Source organism: Lithobates pipiens, unplaced genomic scaffold (assembly GCF_037356315.1).
Source record: "Lithobates pipiens isolate NorthernLeopardFrog02 unplaced genomic scaffold, aLitPip1_a1.2 Scaffold_10, whole genome shotgun sequence".
Classification (NCBI taxonomy): Eukaryota; Metazoa; Chordata; class Amphibia; order Anura; family Ranidae; genus Lithobates; species Lithobates pipiens.
The window spans coordinates 21,134,634-21,151,863 of record NW_027507686.1 but is presented as its reverse complement, the minus strand read 5'-3'; the positions used below and the strand labels follow the sequence as shown (position 1 = coordinate 21,151,863).

Below are 17,230 nucleotides of genomic sequence, written 5' to 3'. Positions count from 1 at the left end.
GTGTGCTCTGCGAGATTGCACGTGATTCGCACCGCACTGAAAAATCTCATGCGATGTCCGTGCAATGCCATTTCTGCCATACAGATAGTATGGCTGATATCACACCGCATTCCGACCAAACTCGCACAGAACCCTATTTTTTTTTGGTCCGCACCAGGATCCCCGTGTGTGTGTGTGTGTGTGTGTGTGTGTGTGTGTGTGTGTGTGTGTGAGAACACCAATGCGATCCGATTCATGGCTGAACTGACAGTTAGCAGTGCGATATGCGAGCTGAAATGGGGGTGTCATTAACAATGTATTGACACTCCCGGCAGTTCACATATGGCAGTGTGAACTGCCTGGCGAGTTGGGTGCGATGCGGAAACCCGCACTGGATTCGCAGGGTTCCCACATCGCACAAGTGTGAACCATAGAGCTCAGACTGGGTGAGAGAACCAGTGCAAGGAGTCAATGGGGTCGATTTACTAAAACTGGAGAGTGCAAAAGCTGTGCATGGGAGCCAATCAGCTGTCGAGAAGCACGATATGTTGGTTATAACTGCCTAACTGTGCCGGGAGCACGCTCTCGGCACAGCTGTGTCTGCAATTTGGTACACAGCTATGTGGCCTCTCGGCGTGAAGCCCCAACCACCAAGAGGCCACATATTTGCATACTGTCGGTGCCTAGGGGTTAAGACAAGCCTTTAAGTGAATTGTTTTAAAGGAAACCTGCGTGCGGGTAATTGGGGAAAGGTTAGTGCTTCTGACAGGATTTTATTGCTGCCTGCACCCCATTAAGGGGACTCCTACCCCTCCCCTGCAAAAGGAGCAGGGATGCACTGATAGCGGTCCCAAAAAATAATTAGCAATTAAAAAAAAAAAAAAAAAAAAAAAAAAAATTTTTATTGCGCTGCATTCTGTGTCCCATTGACTGCAACGCACAATCGCATCCCATTGGCTGCAAGGCAAAAATTGTGTCCCACTGGTTGCAACGCAAAAACGATAGCCACGGTATTTAAATTCAAAAATAAAAAAAATGTCCATTACGGTTTTCGGCACTGGAATTTTTATTTCGTTGCACTACTAAAAAGGAGGTAGGAACTCTGCACAGGTCAACCCCCCCCCCCCCCTCACCCAACGTATTCCAAAAGACCCATTATCTACAAAAGGCCATTCTGCTGAATACCGAGCAAAAACTTATCTTGGAAGGATGGTAATACTAAACCGCAGGAATGCAGGGCTAGCAAAGGCTGAAAATTCAATGACTGCAGGAATGCATTGTAAGCAAGTCTATTAGAGAAGTACAATGTAAGCACTCCGCAGAGAGCAATCCAGCATGGAGGAGGATGGATGGAAGCAGATTAGCTCAGAGCACCCCGCAGAGATCACAAAGAGTACAGGAAGTGATCTGCTATTCTTTCCTATACAAAATATTCCTTATGACTCGGATTCCTAATTTTTTAGGAAACATCATGTTACAAGCAGAGCTGCGAGATTCTGGACAAAATAAGAATCACAATTTTTTTTGCTTAGAAGAGATCACAATTCTCCAAAAAAAAAGAAAAAAAATAAAAAATGTTCCAAGTAATTTTCTAGCAAAAAAAAGATTTTAACTTGAAACCAAACAATGGTAGGTCTATTTTACCAGCGAGAAACAGAACAACAAAAATATCCAGAAAAACCACATTTAACCGGTTCCCGACCGGCGCACGCCGGCAGAATGGCACGGGCAGGCAAATGGGCGTACCTGTACGTCCCTTTAAATTTGCCACCCTGCCATCGCTCTTGTGCTTGTCGGGACCCCCGCGAGTCCGGTCGCGGGTCCCGATCGCCGTGGGCATACCCGCGATCGTCTGACGGGGCGGCTGACTGGAGAGATGCCGTTGTAAACGGCATCTCCCCATTTTGCCTAGCAACTAGTGACGCTGATCTCTGCTCCATGTGATTGGAGCAGAGATCAGTGTTCACTAAATTAAAGCCCAACCCCCCAACAGTTAGTAACACACCCCTAGGAACCCCTACACTGCCACCCACTGGTTAACCTCTTCACTGCCAGTGTCATTTACACAGGAATCAGTGCATTTATATAGCAGTGATTGCTGTATAAATGACACTGGTCCCAAAAATGTCCGATGTGTCCGCCATAATGTCACAGTCACAATAAAAAATAAAAAATAAATAATAAAATCACTGATCGCCGCCATTACTAGTAAAAAAAAAAAAAAATGAATAAAAATGCCATAAAACTATCCCCTATTTTGTAAAACGCTATAAATTTTGCGCAAACCAATCAATAATCGCGTATTGTGATTTTGTTTACCAAAAATATGTAGAAGAATATGTATCGGCCTAAACTGAGGGAAAAAAAATGTTTTTTTTAATATATATTTTTGGGGGATATTGTAACAAAAAGTAAAAAATATGTTTTTTTTTTCAAAATGGTCACTCTATTTTTGTTTATAGCGCAAAAAAATAAAACCGCAGGAGGTGATCAAATACCACCAAAAGAAAGCTCTATTTGTGGGGGAAAAAAAGGACGTCAATTTTGTTTGGAAGCCACGTCGCAGGACCGCGCAATTGCCAGTTAAAGCGACGCAGTGCCGAATCGCAAAAAGTGGTCTGGAACCTTCAGCTCTTTCCAAGTATTTTCTATTTTGATTAAGGTCTGGAGACTGGCTAGGCCACTTCAGGGCCTTAATGTGCTTCTTCTTGAGCCACTCCTTTGTTGCCTTGGCCTTGTGTTTTGGGTCATTATGTTGGAAAACCCATCCATGACCCATTTTCAATGTCCTGGCTGAGGGAAGGAGGTTCTCACCCAAGATTTGATGGTACATGGCCCCGTCCATCGTCCCTTTGATGCAGTGAAGTTGTCCTGTCCCCTTAGCAGGAAAACACCGCCAAAGCCTAATGTTTCCACCTCCACATTTGACGGTTGGGAATAGTGCTCTTGGGGTCATAGGCAGCATTTCTTCCTCTTTCCCATAGGGGGCGAGTTGAGTTGATACCAAAGAGCTTGGTTTTGGTCTCATCTGACCTCAACACTTTCACCCAGTTCTCCTCTGAATCATGTTCATTAGCAAGCTTCAGATGGGGCTGTACATGGGCTTTCTTGAGCAGGGGGACCTTGCGGGCGCAGCAGGATTTCAGTCCTTCACGGCGTAGTGTGTTACCAATTGTTCTCTTGGTGACTATGGTCCCAGCTACCTTGAGATCATTGAGAAGAGTCTCCCGTGTAGTTCTGGGCTGATTCCTCATCGTTCTCATGATCATTGAAACTCCACAAGCTGATATCTTGCATGGAGCCCCAGACCGAGGGAGATGGACAGTTATTTTGTGTTTCTTCCATTTGCAAATAAATCACACCAACTGTTGCCACCCTCTCACCAAGCTGCTTGGCGATGGTCTTGTAGCCCATTCCAGCCTTGTGTAGGTCTACAATTTTGTCCCCGACATCCTTGCACAGCTCTTTGGTCTTGGCCATGGTGGAGAGATTGGAATCTGATTGCTTCTGTGAACAGGTGTCTTTTATACAGATAACAAACTGAGATTTGGAGCACTCCCTTTAACCCCCCCCCCTGACGGTATTCCCGAGTCTGGCTCGGGGTGGAATTTTTATACCAAAAGCGGTATCCCCGAGCCAGACTCGGGACCGCATCGCTGGATCCAGGAGGAGGTTTACTTACCTTCTCCCACGGATCCAGCGATGTCTCCCCCGCTGTACGAGCGAGCCGTGTCTCGCTCGATCTATCACGGACCCAATCTCCGTGCCCTGCAAGCGTTGCGACGCACGGGGACGGAGATCGGTGCCAAATTCAAAAAGTGAAACAGACAGTATAATGTAATCTTACAGATTACATTGCTGTATGTAAATATTTCACATCCCCTTTGTCCCTAGTGGTCTGCCCAGTGTCCTGCATGCAGTTTTATAATATAAAAACTGTTCTTTATGCCTGGAAACTGGAGATTGTCCATAGCAACCAAAACTGTCATTTTACATCAAAAATGGTTTTAAACCAGCTAGAAAACAGCGACAATAAATTGTAATCACTCGCAGAATTGATCGATAGCGATTTGTGGGGAGATCCGTCATCAAATGACAATGACACTGAAAAGTAATGACAGTGACAATTCTGCAACTGAGCAAATTTCAGTGTTTTTGATTTGATTACATTATTGAATAATTTTTATTATTGTTATATTATTATTTGGTATAATTATTTATAGTTATTTATTATATTATAATTTATGATTTCATTTTTCAAACTTTATCATACCCGAGATGTCTGCTAGACTCTGGTTTGGACAGATTTAAGAGAGTTATTCCTAAGAATTACAGGACTACAATATAAAACGCCAAATTTTCATGCAAAATAATGGTACCGCTTTTAGCACCTAAAATCCGAAATAGGGAGGTTAAGAGAGTGCTCCCAATCTCAGCTAGTTACCTGTATAGAAGACATCTGGTTGCCAGAAATCTTGCTTGATGATCAAATACTTATTTCACTTATTAAAAGGCAAATCAATTTATGACTATTTTGAAATGCGTTTTTCTGGATATTTTTGTTGTCATTCTGTCTCTCACTCTTAAAAATAGACCGACCGCCTTCGCCGACGGAGCGCACTTTCGGTGCGGAACCACTGGCCGTGGTATGCCTGTTGCAACATGGACCGGTGAGGGGTTGTGTTTATACCCTTAGACTTTTTTTGCAGTTTTTTAAGTTTGGTTTTTTTCTTTCTAACATTATTCTCGCTCCTGCGGGGGGTGAGGGGTCATCACTACAGTATTATGGAAGAATCACACAGAAGAGTACACCGAGTCAAGCCCAGCAGACAGACTGCCGCATAGAAGTTGGGTGGGGGAGTTTGGGTTTAGATGTTTTTTATCACTGGGGATGTTGCCTGATTTTTGAATCTCTCCGGGACTGTATATTATGGTATTCCCACTATGGGGTTGGGGGAGGATCTGGGAGGTGTAAGAACCGGGCAGTATAATATGTTTATGGAGGAAATATTCTGTATAGTTCATTTAGCTGATGTGCCGGGATGACGTCTATTCCTATATTGTCCTGGAATGTGAGGGGCCTTGGGGACCCCCTAAAACGTACTATGGTTTCCACGGCCATTAGAAAACATCTGCCGGGTATTTGTGTGCTGCAGGAGACCCACCTGACTCCGGGAACGGTGTCGTGCCTGGGGTTTGCATGGGTGGGGTGGGCGCATCACTCCACCCACACCTCCTATTCAAGGGGGGTGAGTGTGCTGGTGCATCGTACCCTTGATTTTCAGCTGCTAGCTTTGGAGGTTGATCAGGAGGGAAAATATGTATTTTTGATGTGTAGAGTGTCACGATTGCAATTTATTCTTGCTGCGGTGTATGTACCCCCTCCGTTCAGTCCCCCAGTTCTTCGTGCCCTATTAACTTTTTTATTAGCTAACCCGGGGACCCCTATGGTATTGGTGGGCGATCTCAATGGTGTTCTAGACCTTGGCCTAGATAGACACCCTCCTCCTCCAGTGGGTGGGGGCATACATTCTACGGCCTTGGCAAGGTTCCTGGGGGAGGTGGGCTGGATGGACCCGTGGAGGCTCAGGAACCCGACCGAGCGGCAATTTTCATGCTTTTCCAAGACGCACTTTTCTTTGTCTAGGATTGATATGTGCTTGTGCTCGGCCGCAGCGTTCCAACATGTGGAAAGGGTACAGTATTTGACCAGAAGTATCTCTGATCATTCCCCCTTGTTAGTTCATATAACGGTTAACCCGGCTTCCACTTTACAGAGGGACCCATGGAAACGTAATGCTTTTTGGTTGCACCTTCTTCCTCCCACTAACACTATTGAAGCGGACGTGGAGGCCTACTGGCAGAGACATGCTGAATATACAGATTCGAACGCTGCCTGGGACGCTTTTAAAGCCTTCCTACGGGGGCTGTTCATAACTGAGGTCAATGCCATTAAACATGCTACATCTGCCCAGAGGGATCAAGCTGACCAGTTGGTTAGACGGCTGGAGGCGGAGTATATTGCTGGCTCGGGGGGGGGCACTCGGGAGGCTTGGGTAGCTGCACAGGATGCTATTAACAGAATGGATGCCTCCAAAGCGAACCAAAAGAGATTTTTTAATAGGCTGGCCTTTTTTGAGGAGGGGGAGCAGACGGGCAAGCTGCTGGCGACGTTGGTGCACTCTCAGCGGTCCTCCCCATCTATTGGGGCTGTGCACGGCAGGTCGGGCAGGTTGGTTAATACTCCTGATTTGGTGATGAGCGAGTTGGTAGGCTTCTACTCTGAACTCTATGAGTCCAAGTTGACGTGTACTATGGATGAAGTTCGGGAATTTCTACAGGGGATAGAGCTACCGTGTTTAGCGGACTCCCAGGTGGAATTTCTTGAGGAGCCTATTACAATGGAGGAGATGTTGTTGGCTGCCAACTCGTTCCCTAACTCTAAAGCCCCGGGGGATGATGGCATCCCGATAGAGGTGTATAAACAGTTTGGGGAAGTACTTTTGCCTCAACTGCTCCGTACCCTGAATTTGGCTAGGGAATCACACTGCCTTCCAGAGTCAATGAGAAGAGCCAGCATTGTGCTGCTTCTTAAGCCAGGGAAAGATCCGTTGGATCCCGGTTCGTATAGGCCGATCTCGCTGCTACAGAATGATATCAAGATCCTTGCTAAAGTGCTAGCTCGGAGATTGAACACGGTGATCGCCTCCCTCATTTATCCGGATCAATCGGGCTTTATACCCGAGCGGTCTACGGCAATTAACCTCCGCCGCTTGTTTCTTAATGTGCAGTCCCGTGCTGATAATGTGGGGGACAGGGCATTGTTGTCGCTCGACGCCCATAAGGCTTTTGATAGCATTGAATGGGGATACCTGTGGGCGACTCTCGAGAGATTCGGGTTTGGGCCTGGTTTTCTATCCTGGGTACAACTACTGTATAATTCGCCATCGGCGGTCATCAGGGAGGCGGGGAGGGTGTCAACTCCTTTTCCCTTATTCAGAGGGACCAGGCAGGGGTGCCCTCTGTCCCCTTTACTTTTTGCTCTCGCTATCGAGCCTATGGCAGTCCTGGTGAGAAGCAACCCCTTGATAACGGGTTTTAAATATGGGCAGTTGCATGAAAAACTGATGTTATACGCTGATGATGCTATGTTGTTACTGGGGGATACCTCTGGGTCTTTGGTTGAGGCTATGAGAGTGGTTCAGCACTTCGGGTCGTTCTCGGGCCTGGTGATTAATTGGACCAAATCACATCTTATGCTACTAGATGCCCCCTCCCCTCGGGATCCTACGCGGTATGATATCCCAGTCGCTGATAAATTTAAGTACTTGGGGATCTGGGTCACCCCGCGACCTTGTGACTATTTGTCACTGAACCTTTCCCCGTTGCTGAGTAGGATCAGAGATAAAGCGAAAGTTTGGGCTAAATTGAAAATGTCGCTGGTAGGCAGAGTGAACCTTATTAAAATGATTTTTATGCCACAATTACTGTATGTCTTACATAACACTCCCATGGTGATCCCGCTTAAAATGTTTAGAATTATTAACTCCTTATTTAGGGCATTTATCTGGCTTAACAAACCTCCTAGGATACGTCTGGAGCAGCTTCAGAAACCCAAGGAGGCGGGGGGGCTGGCTCTGCCCAACCCGTGGCTTTATTATCTAGCGGCTCAATTACAGCATATTGCCCGTGCCGTGGTAAACGGCCGGGAAACAGGTGAGGGGGTGGGGAATCCCGCCACCGCTCTTCTGACCCATGGTGCGGGCTCGGATGGGGTGGTGGCGGGTCTGGAAACCCTATCGTTCGCCAAGTCTAACAGGCTCTTTCCAACGTATGCCCTACTTAAAAAAATATGGAATAGAACACGTCAATTGCAGAATGTGGAGGGCTTTACGGAGTATAGCCCGATATGGCATAACCGGTACTATGGGGAGATGGTCGGTTTGACTTGTGCTGAACGTTGGAGGCGCTGCGGAGTGACTCTTATGTCTCAAATTTTTTCCGGGGGGTCACTGCTCTCTTTTGCAGAACTGAGGGAAAGATATGGCGTCCCTCAGGGTATGTATTTTTACTACTTGCAATTGAGCCATGCTGTCACGGCTCAAGCTGGAAACAATCCCTGGAGGCAATCTCCCACCCCAATTTTTCGGTTTGTGACAGAAGTTACCAGTTTCAAAGGTTTTATATCCAGTTCCTATAATATGTTACTAAACGCATCTATGCCGGGTTTCCCCGCAAGGGTGATCGCCTCCTGGGAGAGGGATGTGGGAGTATTTGAGGAGGACCAATGGGTGGAAGCCTTACAGGCAATACAGGGTTGCTCATTGAATACGGCACAGCGCTTATCGCAACTATACATTGTTATGAGGGTGCACCGAACGCCGGCCAGACTGTATAGGATGGGGATTGGGGAGGGGGGCCTTTGTACCAGATGTGCCAGGGATAGGGGAGACCTCATACATTTACTTTGGCGCTGTCCCAAATTACATTTATATTGGTCAGGGGTCATTGATACTCTCAATGGGGCCTTCCAGGTGCGGATTCCACAGGATCCAAAAGGTGTGCCTTTTGGGTGTGCTGGATGATCTCTCGCTGGAGGCGCCGGTTAGGGAGGCCCTGGGGAGAGCTCTTTTTCAGGCGCGCAAACTCATCCTTCAACACTGGAGAGCGAGTGACCCCCCGAGGTTGAAGGAATGGATAACTCAGATGGGGAACGTGTTAAGTATGGAAAAGTATATTTACCAACACCGAGGCCGAGCGGGACGCTTTGAGCGACTGTGGGGACCCTGGCTTGATACCCCCGGGTTATCACCCCTGGAGCTGGTTCTGGGACGGTTGCTTAGTTAGGGGGTATACGGCAGGCCATACGAGGGTATGTGTTGTTGCGGGGGAGGGGGGGAGCAGGTAATAGGGCTGCGGCCCGTCTGGACAATCTTGACCTGTATCTGTGGTGTTATGATCGATTAGGGTAATATTTAATACCGCTTGCGGAATATGACTTTGCTATGTACAAGGTGTCTTTATGTGTATGGTGTTTGACTATGTATTCTCTGCTGCTTATGTGATGACCTGTGTGTGTATTTGTGTGTTAATAAAATCCGTTTTGATTAAAAAAAAAAAAAAATAGACCGACCACTAAAATTACAGACGGATCATTTCTTTGTCAGTGAGCAGATGTACAAAATCAGCAGGGGGATCAAATACTTTTTCCCCCCTCGCTGTATCAGCCCCGGTATCGGTGTAACGCTACATAAAAGCAATATGATCCTAACCGTGCAGAAAGCGAGATGGAGCAATTCAAACATAACATGCAATGCGGTCCTGTGAGAAGAAAGAATTGTGACCAGCGGAATAAATAGAAATCTGTCGTGTGAGCGGAATGCGGTCGCCATAAAACCTGCAGAGGAATGCCGGGGTCACCATCCTTACCGACAGGTGGAAGGCCGGAGCACAAGGATGTAATGGGGACCGGAGAGATTCCAGGGCCGTCCGCTGATCACAACTGTACAGAACAGATCTGCTCTTCTACTGGTGGAACTACAAGTCTCAGCAAGCTGCCGAAATCCTGGGCTCGATTACAAGACAGCACAGCTCCGCCTAGAAAAAGGCATATACGAGCTGTGTAACCACAAGTTCCAGCATAACCATCCCCCCCCCCCCCCCCCCCCGACAGCTGTATCTCACCCACCGGTTGCTGGTGTTTTAATACTTTCCTATGACAGCTGGAAACACATGGGAGGCTTAATTCACAAAGCTAACACACCAGAACACCGACCTGCATCGTCACTGTGCACAATGGTAAGGCTTGACATGTTTGGTATCAATTTACTCGATGCAACCTCATCTGTTATATTTTACCCAAAAATTGAGTAATGTATTGCATTTGTTTTCCCTAAAATTAAATTGGTTGTAAAGTCAAATTTTTTTTTTTTTTCCCATTTAAACAATAAACATGTCAAACTTACCTTCTCTGTGAAATGGATTTACCCGGATCCTCCTCTTCTCAGGTCCCTCTTCGGTGCTCCTGGCCCCTCCCTCCTGTCGAGTCTCCCCACAGCAAGCAGCTTTCTATGGGGATACCAGAGCCGAGTCACAGCTCCTCCCTGTGACCAGTCAGACATGAAGCTGCGGCCCCGCCCCTTTCTCTCCTGATTGGCTGACTGATTTTGATTGACAGCGGCGGGAGCCAATGGTGCCGTTGCTGTGTCTCAGCCAATCAGGAGGGAGAGTCCCGGACGCGCGTGACACCTCGTGGACCTCCCTGGACAGAGATGGGGCTCAGGTAAGTATTAGGAGGGCTGAGGGGGGGCTGCTGCACACAAAAAGGTATTTTTTTTAGTACACAGAATGTATTAAATGAAAAAAAAAAATAAATAAATAAAAAAAACTTCTGACATGCCGACCGGCTCACGCCGCTATACGTTGGCAGAAGGGCACGTATAGGCAGATTAACGTACCTGTATGTTGCCCTTCAAGAAGCGGTTTGCAGGCGCGTGCCCGCCACAACCTCCATGAGTCCGATTGCGGGTCCCGCGGAATCGATCTGCGCGGGGATACCCACGATCGTCTCACGGGGGAGGAAGAACGGGGAGATGCTGACGTAAATAAGCATTTCCCCGTTTTGCCTGGTGACAGTGTCACTGATCAAAGCTTCCTGTGATCGGGAGCGGTGATAAGTGACGTGTCACACACAGCCCCTCCCCCCCACAGTTAGAATCACTCCCTAGGACACACTTAACCCCTACAGCACCAGTCACATTTACACAGTAATCAATGCATTTATAATTACACCGATTGCTGTATAAATGTGAATGGTCCCAAAATCGTGCCAAAAGTGTCTGATGTGTCCACCATAATGTCGCAGGAAAAAAAAAAAAAAAAAAAAAAATTTATATATATATATATATATATATATATATATATATATATATATATATATATATATATATATATATATATATATATATATATAATATATTATAAAAATACCATAAAACTATCCCCTATTTTGTAGACGCTATAACTTTTGTGTAAACCAATCAATAAACGCTTATTGCGATTTTTTTTTTTTTTTACCAAAAATATGTAGAAGAATACGTATCTGCCTAAACTGAGGAAGAAAAATGTTTTTTATATATTTTTTGGGGATATTTCTTATAGCAAATAGTAAAAAATATTGTTTTTTTAAAAATTGACGCTTTTTTGGTTTATAGTGCAAAAAATATAAACCGCAGAGGTGATCAAATACCACTAAAAGAAAGCTCTATTTGTGGGGGGGGGGAAAAAAGGACGTCAGTTTTGTTTGAGAAGAATGTCACACGACCGCGCAGTTGTCAGTTAAAGCAAAGCAGTGCTGAATCGCAAAAAGTGGTCTTTGGGCAGCCAAATGGTCCGGGGCTTAAGTGGTTAACTAGAGTTTATTTTCTACTGTTGTGTTTATATCATGCAACATAAAAATTGTAATTGCCACCATTTTATTCTCCAGGGTCTCCGATTTTAGAATATATAAATACGGTTTGGGAGTTTTAACCACTTGCTTACTGGGCACTTAAACACCTTCCTGCCCAGACCAATTTTCAGCTTTCGGTGCTCTCACACTTTGAATGACAATTACTCAGTCATGCAACACTGTACCCAAATGAATTTTTTGTCCTTTTTTTCCCACAAATAGAGCTTTCTTTTGGTGGTATTTGATCACCTCTGGGATTTTTATTTTTTGCGCTATAAATAAAAAAAAGACCGAAAATTTTGAAAAAAAAAACGCATATTTCTTTGTTTCTGTGACAGAATTATGCAAATTATTAATTTTTTCTTCATAAATTTTGGCCACAATTTATACTGCTACATATCTTTGGTAAAAATAACCAATTAGTGGATGTTATTTGGTCTTTGTGAAAGTTAGAGAGTGTACAAGCTGTGGTGCGAATCGCACAAAATTGATCACATCTGATGTACTGGTGGCCTATCTCGCTTCTTGTGACCCGACCAAGTCAGGAAAGTACAAATACCCCCCAAATGACCCCTTTTTGGAAAGTAGACATTCCAAGGTATTTAGTAAGAGGCATAGTGAGCTTTTTGATGTTGTCATTTTTTCCCCACAATTCTTTGCAAAATTAAGATTTTTTTTTTCTCCACAAAATTGTCATTGTAATAGGTTATTTCTCTCACATGGCATGTGTATACCACAAATGACACCCCCAAAAAATTCTGCTACTCCTCCTGAGTATTACAATACCACATGTGTGGGACTTTTTCACAGCCTGGCCACTTAGAGAGGCCCAAGATGCAGGTAGCGCCATCATGTGTTCTAGAAACATAAATTACACATCTAACTTGTTGACTATTTATTACACTTTTGAAGCACCAGGACAATGACACGTGACACTGATGACAGATGGCACTGATACGTGGCAATGATGACAGATGGCACTAATATGTGGCACTGATGACAGATGGCACTAATATGTGGCACTGATGACACATGGCACTAATACGTGGCACTGATGACACATGGCACTAATACGTGGCACCGATGACAGATGGCACTAATACATGGCACCGATGATGCGTGACACTGATGACAGATGGCACTGATAGGTGGCAATGATGACAGATGGCACTAATATGTGGCACTGATGACAGATGGCACTAATATGTGGCACTGATGACACATGGCACTAATACGTGGCACTGATGACACATGGCACTAATACGTGGCACTGATGACAGATGGCACTAATACGTGGCACCGATGACAGATGGCACTAATACATGGCACCGATGATGCGTGACACTGATGACAGATGGCACTGATAAGTGGCATTGATGACACGTGACACTGACAACAGATGGCGCGTGACACTGACAGGTGGCACTGATGACAGATGGCACTAATACGTGGCACTGATGACAGATGGCACTATGTGGCACTGATGACAGATGGCACTGATGACACGTGGCACTGATGACAGATGGCACTAATATGTGGCACTGATAACAGATGGCACTAATATGTGGCACTGAAGACACGTGGCACTAATGACAGATGGCACTAATACGTGCCACCGATGACGCATGACACTGATGACAGATGGCACTGATAAGTGGCATTGATGACACGTGACACTGACAACAGATGGCGCGTGACACTGACAGGTGGCACTGATGACAGATGGCACTAATACGTGGCACTGATGACACGTGGCACTGATGACAGATGGCACTAATATGTGGCACTGATAACAGATGGCACTAATATGTGGCACTGATGACACGTGGCACTTATATGTGGCACTAATACGTGGCACTGAAGACACGTGGCACTAATACGTGGCACTAATACGTGCCACCGATGACAGATGGCACTAATACATGGCACCGATGACGCATGACACTGATGACAGATGGCACTGATAAGTGGCATTGATGACACGTGACACTGACAACAGATGGCACGTGACACTGACGACCGATGGCACTATGTGGCACTGATGACAGGTGGCACTGGGGACAGGTGGCACTGCTGGGGGAGGATGGCACTTTTTTTTTTAATTTTTTTTTTTATCTCTCCCCTCTCACACTGTCTGTGTGAGGAGGGAGAACGGCGCTGAGAGATGATCTCATATGTTTACATATGAGATCATCTCCCATTGGACACGCCGATCGCACTGTAAATGGCCGCTGTGATTGGCTGTTTACAGCGATCTGTGTTTGCCTGTCCCCGGGGGACACGGCGAACACAGAACTTCCGCGATGCGCGCCCGCGGCGGCGCGCATTGCGGAAGTAAACATTAGGAAGTCCAGGGACGGCCTCCCGGACAAACACGCCTGCTCTACGGCCGTCATTCGGCTATAGGGCGGGCGCGAGGTGGTTAACTAATCTTCTAGCCTAAAATTATTTTTGCAAACATCTGCAAAATAAAAATGCACTGGCCGTGAAAGGGTTAACCCCCTGACAAGGCGTCATTGTTTTAGGTTTGGCTGAGTGTGCTCTCTTCCAATGATCAGACTTGTCATGACACGCCCCCGCTGCACAGCCATTCACTGTGAAGATCAGTGTGCTGCCGTTTCTCCTCCCCCCAGCTCTTAACAGAGGGAATGCGAGCACTTATACAAAATAAAAAACATTATAAATTCTTTTTTATATCCATCTATACAAAAATGTTTTGCCTTTCATTTCTTTTTCAAACTGAATGGGTTGCATCAAGGTTTACATTTACAGTCACTTTAAAGTGAACTGAAGGTTTGCATTCTATGCATCAAGGGGGAAAAAAAAAACTTCTGTGTGCAGCTCCCCCACTCACCTGAGCCCCCTCTCGATCCAGTGATGTCCACGAGACCCTTGGCTATCGCTCCTCACTGGCTGAAACAGCAGCATAAATCACTGGCTCCCACTGCTGTCAATCACAGGCAGTGAGACAATGAGGAGAGAGCGGGGGGGCGGGGTGGGACCGAGCACAGCTCTGTGTCTCTTATGGATGCAAAGAGAAGGGCTCAGGAGTGAGCACACATCAGTGGCCCCCATAGCAAGTGGCTTGATATTGGGGGCACTGTTCAAGGAGGAGGAGCCAGGAGTCGGTGGGGGAGCCCAGAAGACATTCCTGGTGATTTCTCACACGTCGCATTGAAAAGGGTGAAACATACGAGGCCCAACACATCTCCAGCTCACACATAGACTCTGCACATGTACAGGAACTGAATCTCCACTGAGCATGCTGGGATCTGTAGTGCCCCAGGAAGTTTGCTCTTCATAGGACATGCAGAGTCCCAGCATTGCACAGCAGTAGAGGTCATAGAAGTCCCGAGCTCCGTGTACACGGAGTTGTATTCCCCCCCCCCGTCATTATTCCAGACATGCTGGGAGTTGTAGTCCCCCCGTCATTATTCCAGTCATGCTGGGAGTTGTAGTCCCCCCGTCATTATTCCAGTCATGCTGGGAGTTGTAGTCCCCCTGTCGTTATCAGTCATGCTGGGAGTTGTAGTCCCCCTGTCGGTTTCCCGGTCACGCTGGGAGTTGTAGTCCCTGTCGTTATTCTGGTCATGCTGGGAGATGTAGTCCTCCTGTCAGTATCACAGTCATGCTAGGAGTTGTAGTCCCTGTCATTATTACATTCATGCTGGGAGCTGTAGTCCCCATCATTATTCCAGTCAAGCTGGGAGTTGTAGTCCTCCTGTCAGTATTATGGTCACGCTAGGAGTTGTAGTCCCTCTGTCGTTATCACAGTCATGCTGGGAGTTGTAGTCCCTGTCATTATTAGTCATGCTGGGAGATGTAGTCCCTGTCATTATTCCAGTCATGCTGGGAGTTGTAGTCCCCCCATCATGCTGGGAGTTGTAGTCCCACCCGTCATTATTTCAGTCATGCTGGGAGTTGTAGCCCCCCCGTCATTATTCCAGTCATGCTGGGAGTTGTAGCCCCCCCGTCATTATTCCAGTCATGCTGGGAGTTGTAGCCCCCCCGTCATTATTCCAGTCATGCTGGGAGTTGTAGTCCCCCCATCATGCTGGGAGTTGTAGTCCCACCCGTCATTATTTCAGTCATGCTGGGAGTTGTAGCCCCCCCGTCATTATTTCAGTCATGCTGGGAGTTGTAGTCCCCCCATCATTATTCCAGTCATGCTGGGAGTTGTAGTCCCCCGTCATTATTCCAGTCATGCTGGGAGTTGTAGTCCCCCGTCATTATTCCAGTCATGCTGGGAGTTGTAGTCCCCCGTCATTATTCCAGTCATGCTGGGAGTTGTAGTCCCTGTCGTTATTCTAATCATGCTGGGAGATGTAGTCCTCCTGTCAGTATCACAGTCATGCTAGGAGTTGTAGTCCCTGTCATTATTACATTCATGCTGGGAGCTGTAGTCCCCATCATTATTCCAGTCAAGCTGGGAGTTGTAGTCCTCCTTTCAGTATTATGGTCACGCTAGGAGTTGTAGTCCCTCTGTCGTTATCACAGTCATGCTGGGAGTTGTAGTCCCTGTCATTATTAGTCATGCTGGGAGTTGTAGTCCCTGTCATTATTAGTCATGCTGGGAGTTGTAGTCCCTGTCATTATTAGTCATGCTGGGAGTTGTAGTCCCCCCGTCATTATTCCAGTCATGCTGGGAGTTGTAGTCCCTGTCATTATTAGTCATGCTGGGAGTTGTAGTCCCCCCGTCATTATTCCAGTCATGCTGGGAGTTGTAGTCCCCCCGTCATTATTCCAGTCATGCTGGGAGTTGTAGTCCCCCCGTCATTATTCCAGTCATGCTGGGAGCTGTAGTCCCCCCCGTCATTATTCCAGTCATGCTGGGAGTTGTAGTCCCTCCGTCATTATTCCAGTCATGCTGGGAGTTGTAGCCCTCCCGTCATTATTCCAGTCATGCTGGGAGTTGTAGCCCTCCCGTCATTATTCCAGTCATGCTGGGAGTTGTAGCCCTCCCGTCATTATTCCAGTCATGCTGGGAGTTGTAGTCCCCCCGTCATTATTCCAGTCATGCTGGGAGTTGTAGTCCCTCTGTCGTTATCAGTCATGCTGGGAGTTGTAGTCCCCCTGTCAGTTTTCCGTTCCCGCTGGGAGTTGTAGTCCCCCTGTCGGTTTTCCGGTCCCGCTGGGAGTTGTAGTCCCTCTGTTGTTCTCAGTCATGCTGGGAGTTGTAGTCCCTCTGTCGGTCATGCTGGGAGTTGTAGTCCTCACCCTCTGCAGCTCTCTCTCGATCTCCCCGGCCTTGGTGACGATCGGTCCCCGCACAGCGTACTCCACCGCCCGCACCTTGGGGTTCATAGACTGCAGGGTGAGGATCCGGCTCCGCACCGCAGGGGCCTCCGCCACCACACTACTTTTATCCCTCGTGGGGGCCCCGGAGACCCCCGCCCTCCTCAGCCCGCCGCGGAGCACCGACCTCACCGGACCCCTCATGTCACCCGGGACCACCGCTCTGTAGTGGGCGGGGTCAGGAGGAGGGGCAGGACGCAGCTTTGTGGTGGCCGGAGTCAGGAGGAGGGGCAAGTCACCGTTCTGTTTGTAGGCAGTGTCAGAAGAGGGGCAGGGCGCAGGTTTGTTTGTGGGTGGAGTCAGAAGGAGGGGCCAGCCGCCGTTCTATGGTGGGAGGAGTCGGGAGGAGGGGGCGCGCGGGGGCCGCTAAAGAGCTCGCCAGACAGGAATTGGCGGGAAGAGCCCGGCTTGTACACCTGTGGGCACTGGGCAGCATTCTGTTCTGTGAGGAGAGCTCTGACGTGCAGCCTGTCATGATTATCAGTACCAAGGAACTAATAAAGGTGT

The 17,230-nt window shown here is 47.3% G+C and overlaps 1 protein-coding gene across 1 annotated transcript in view; it reads right to left on the bottom strand.

The window, feature by feature from the left end:
- GPT2 (glutamic--pyruvic transaminase 2) overlaps positions 1-16,969 on the bottom strand; it is a 62,950-nt gene extending 45,981 nt beyond the window's left edge. Inside the window, 1 exon segment of the mRNA XM_077452485.1 lies at positions 16,646-16,969. Coding sequence (XP_077308611.1) covers positions 16,646-16,867 — 222 coding nt within the window. The 5' untranslated portion in view covers positions 16,868-16,969.
- Positions 16,970-17,230: the final 261 nt, after the last annotated feature.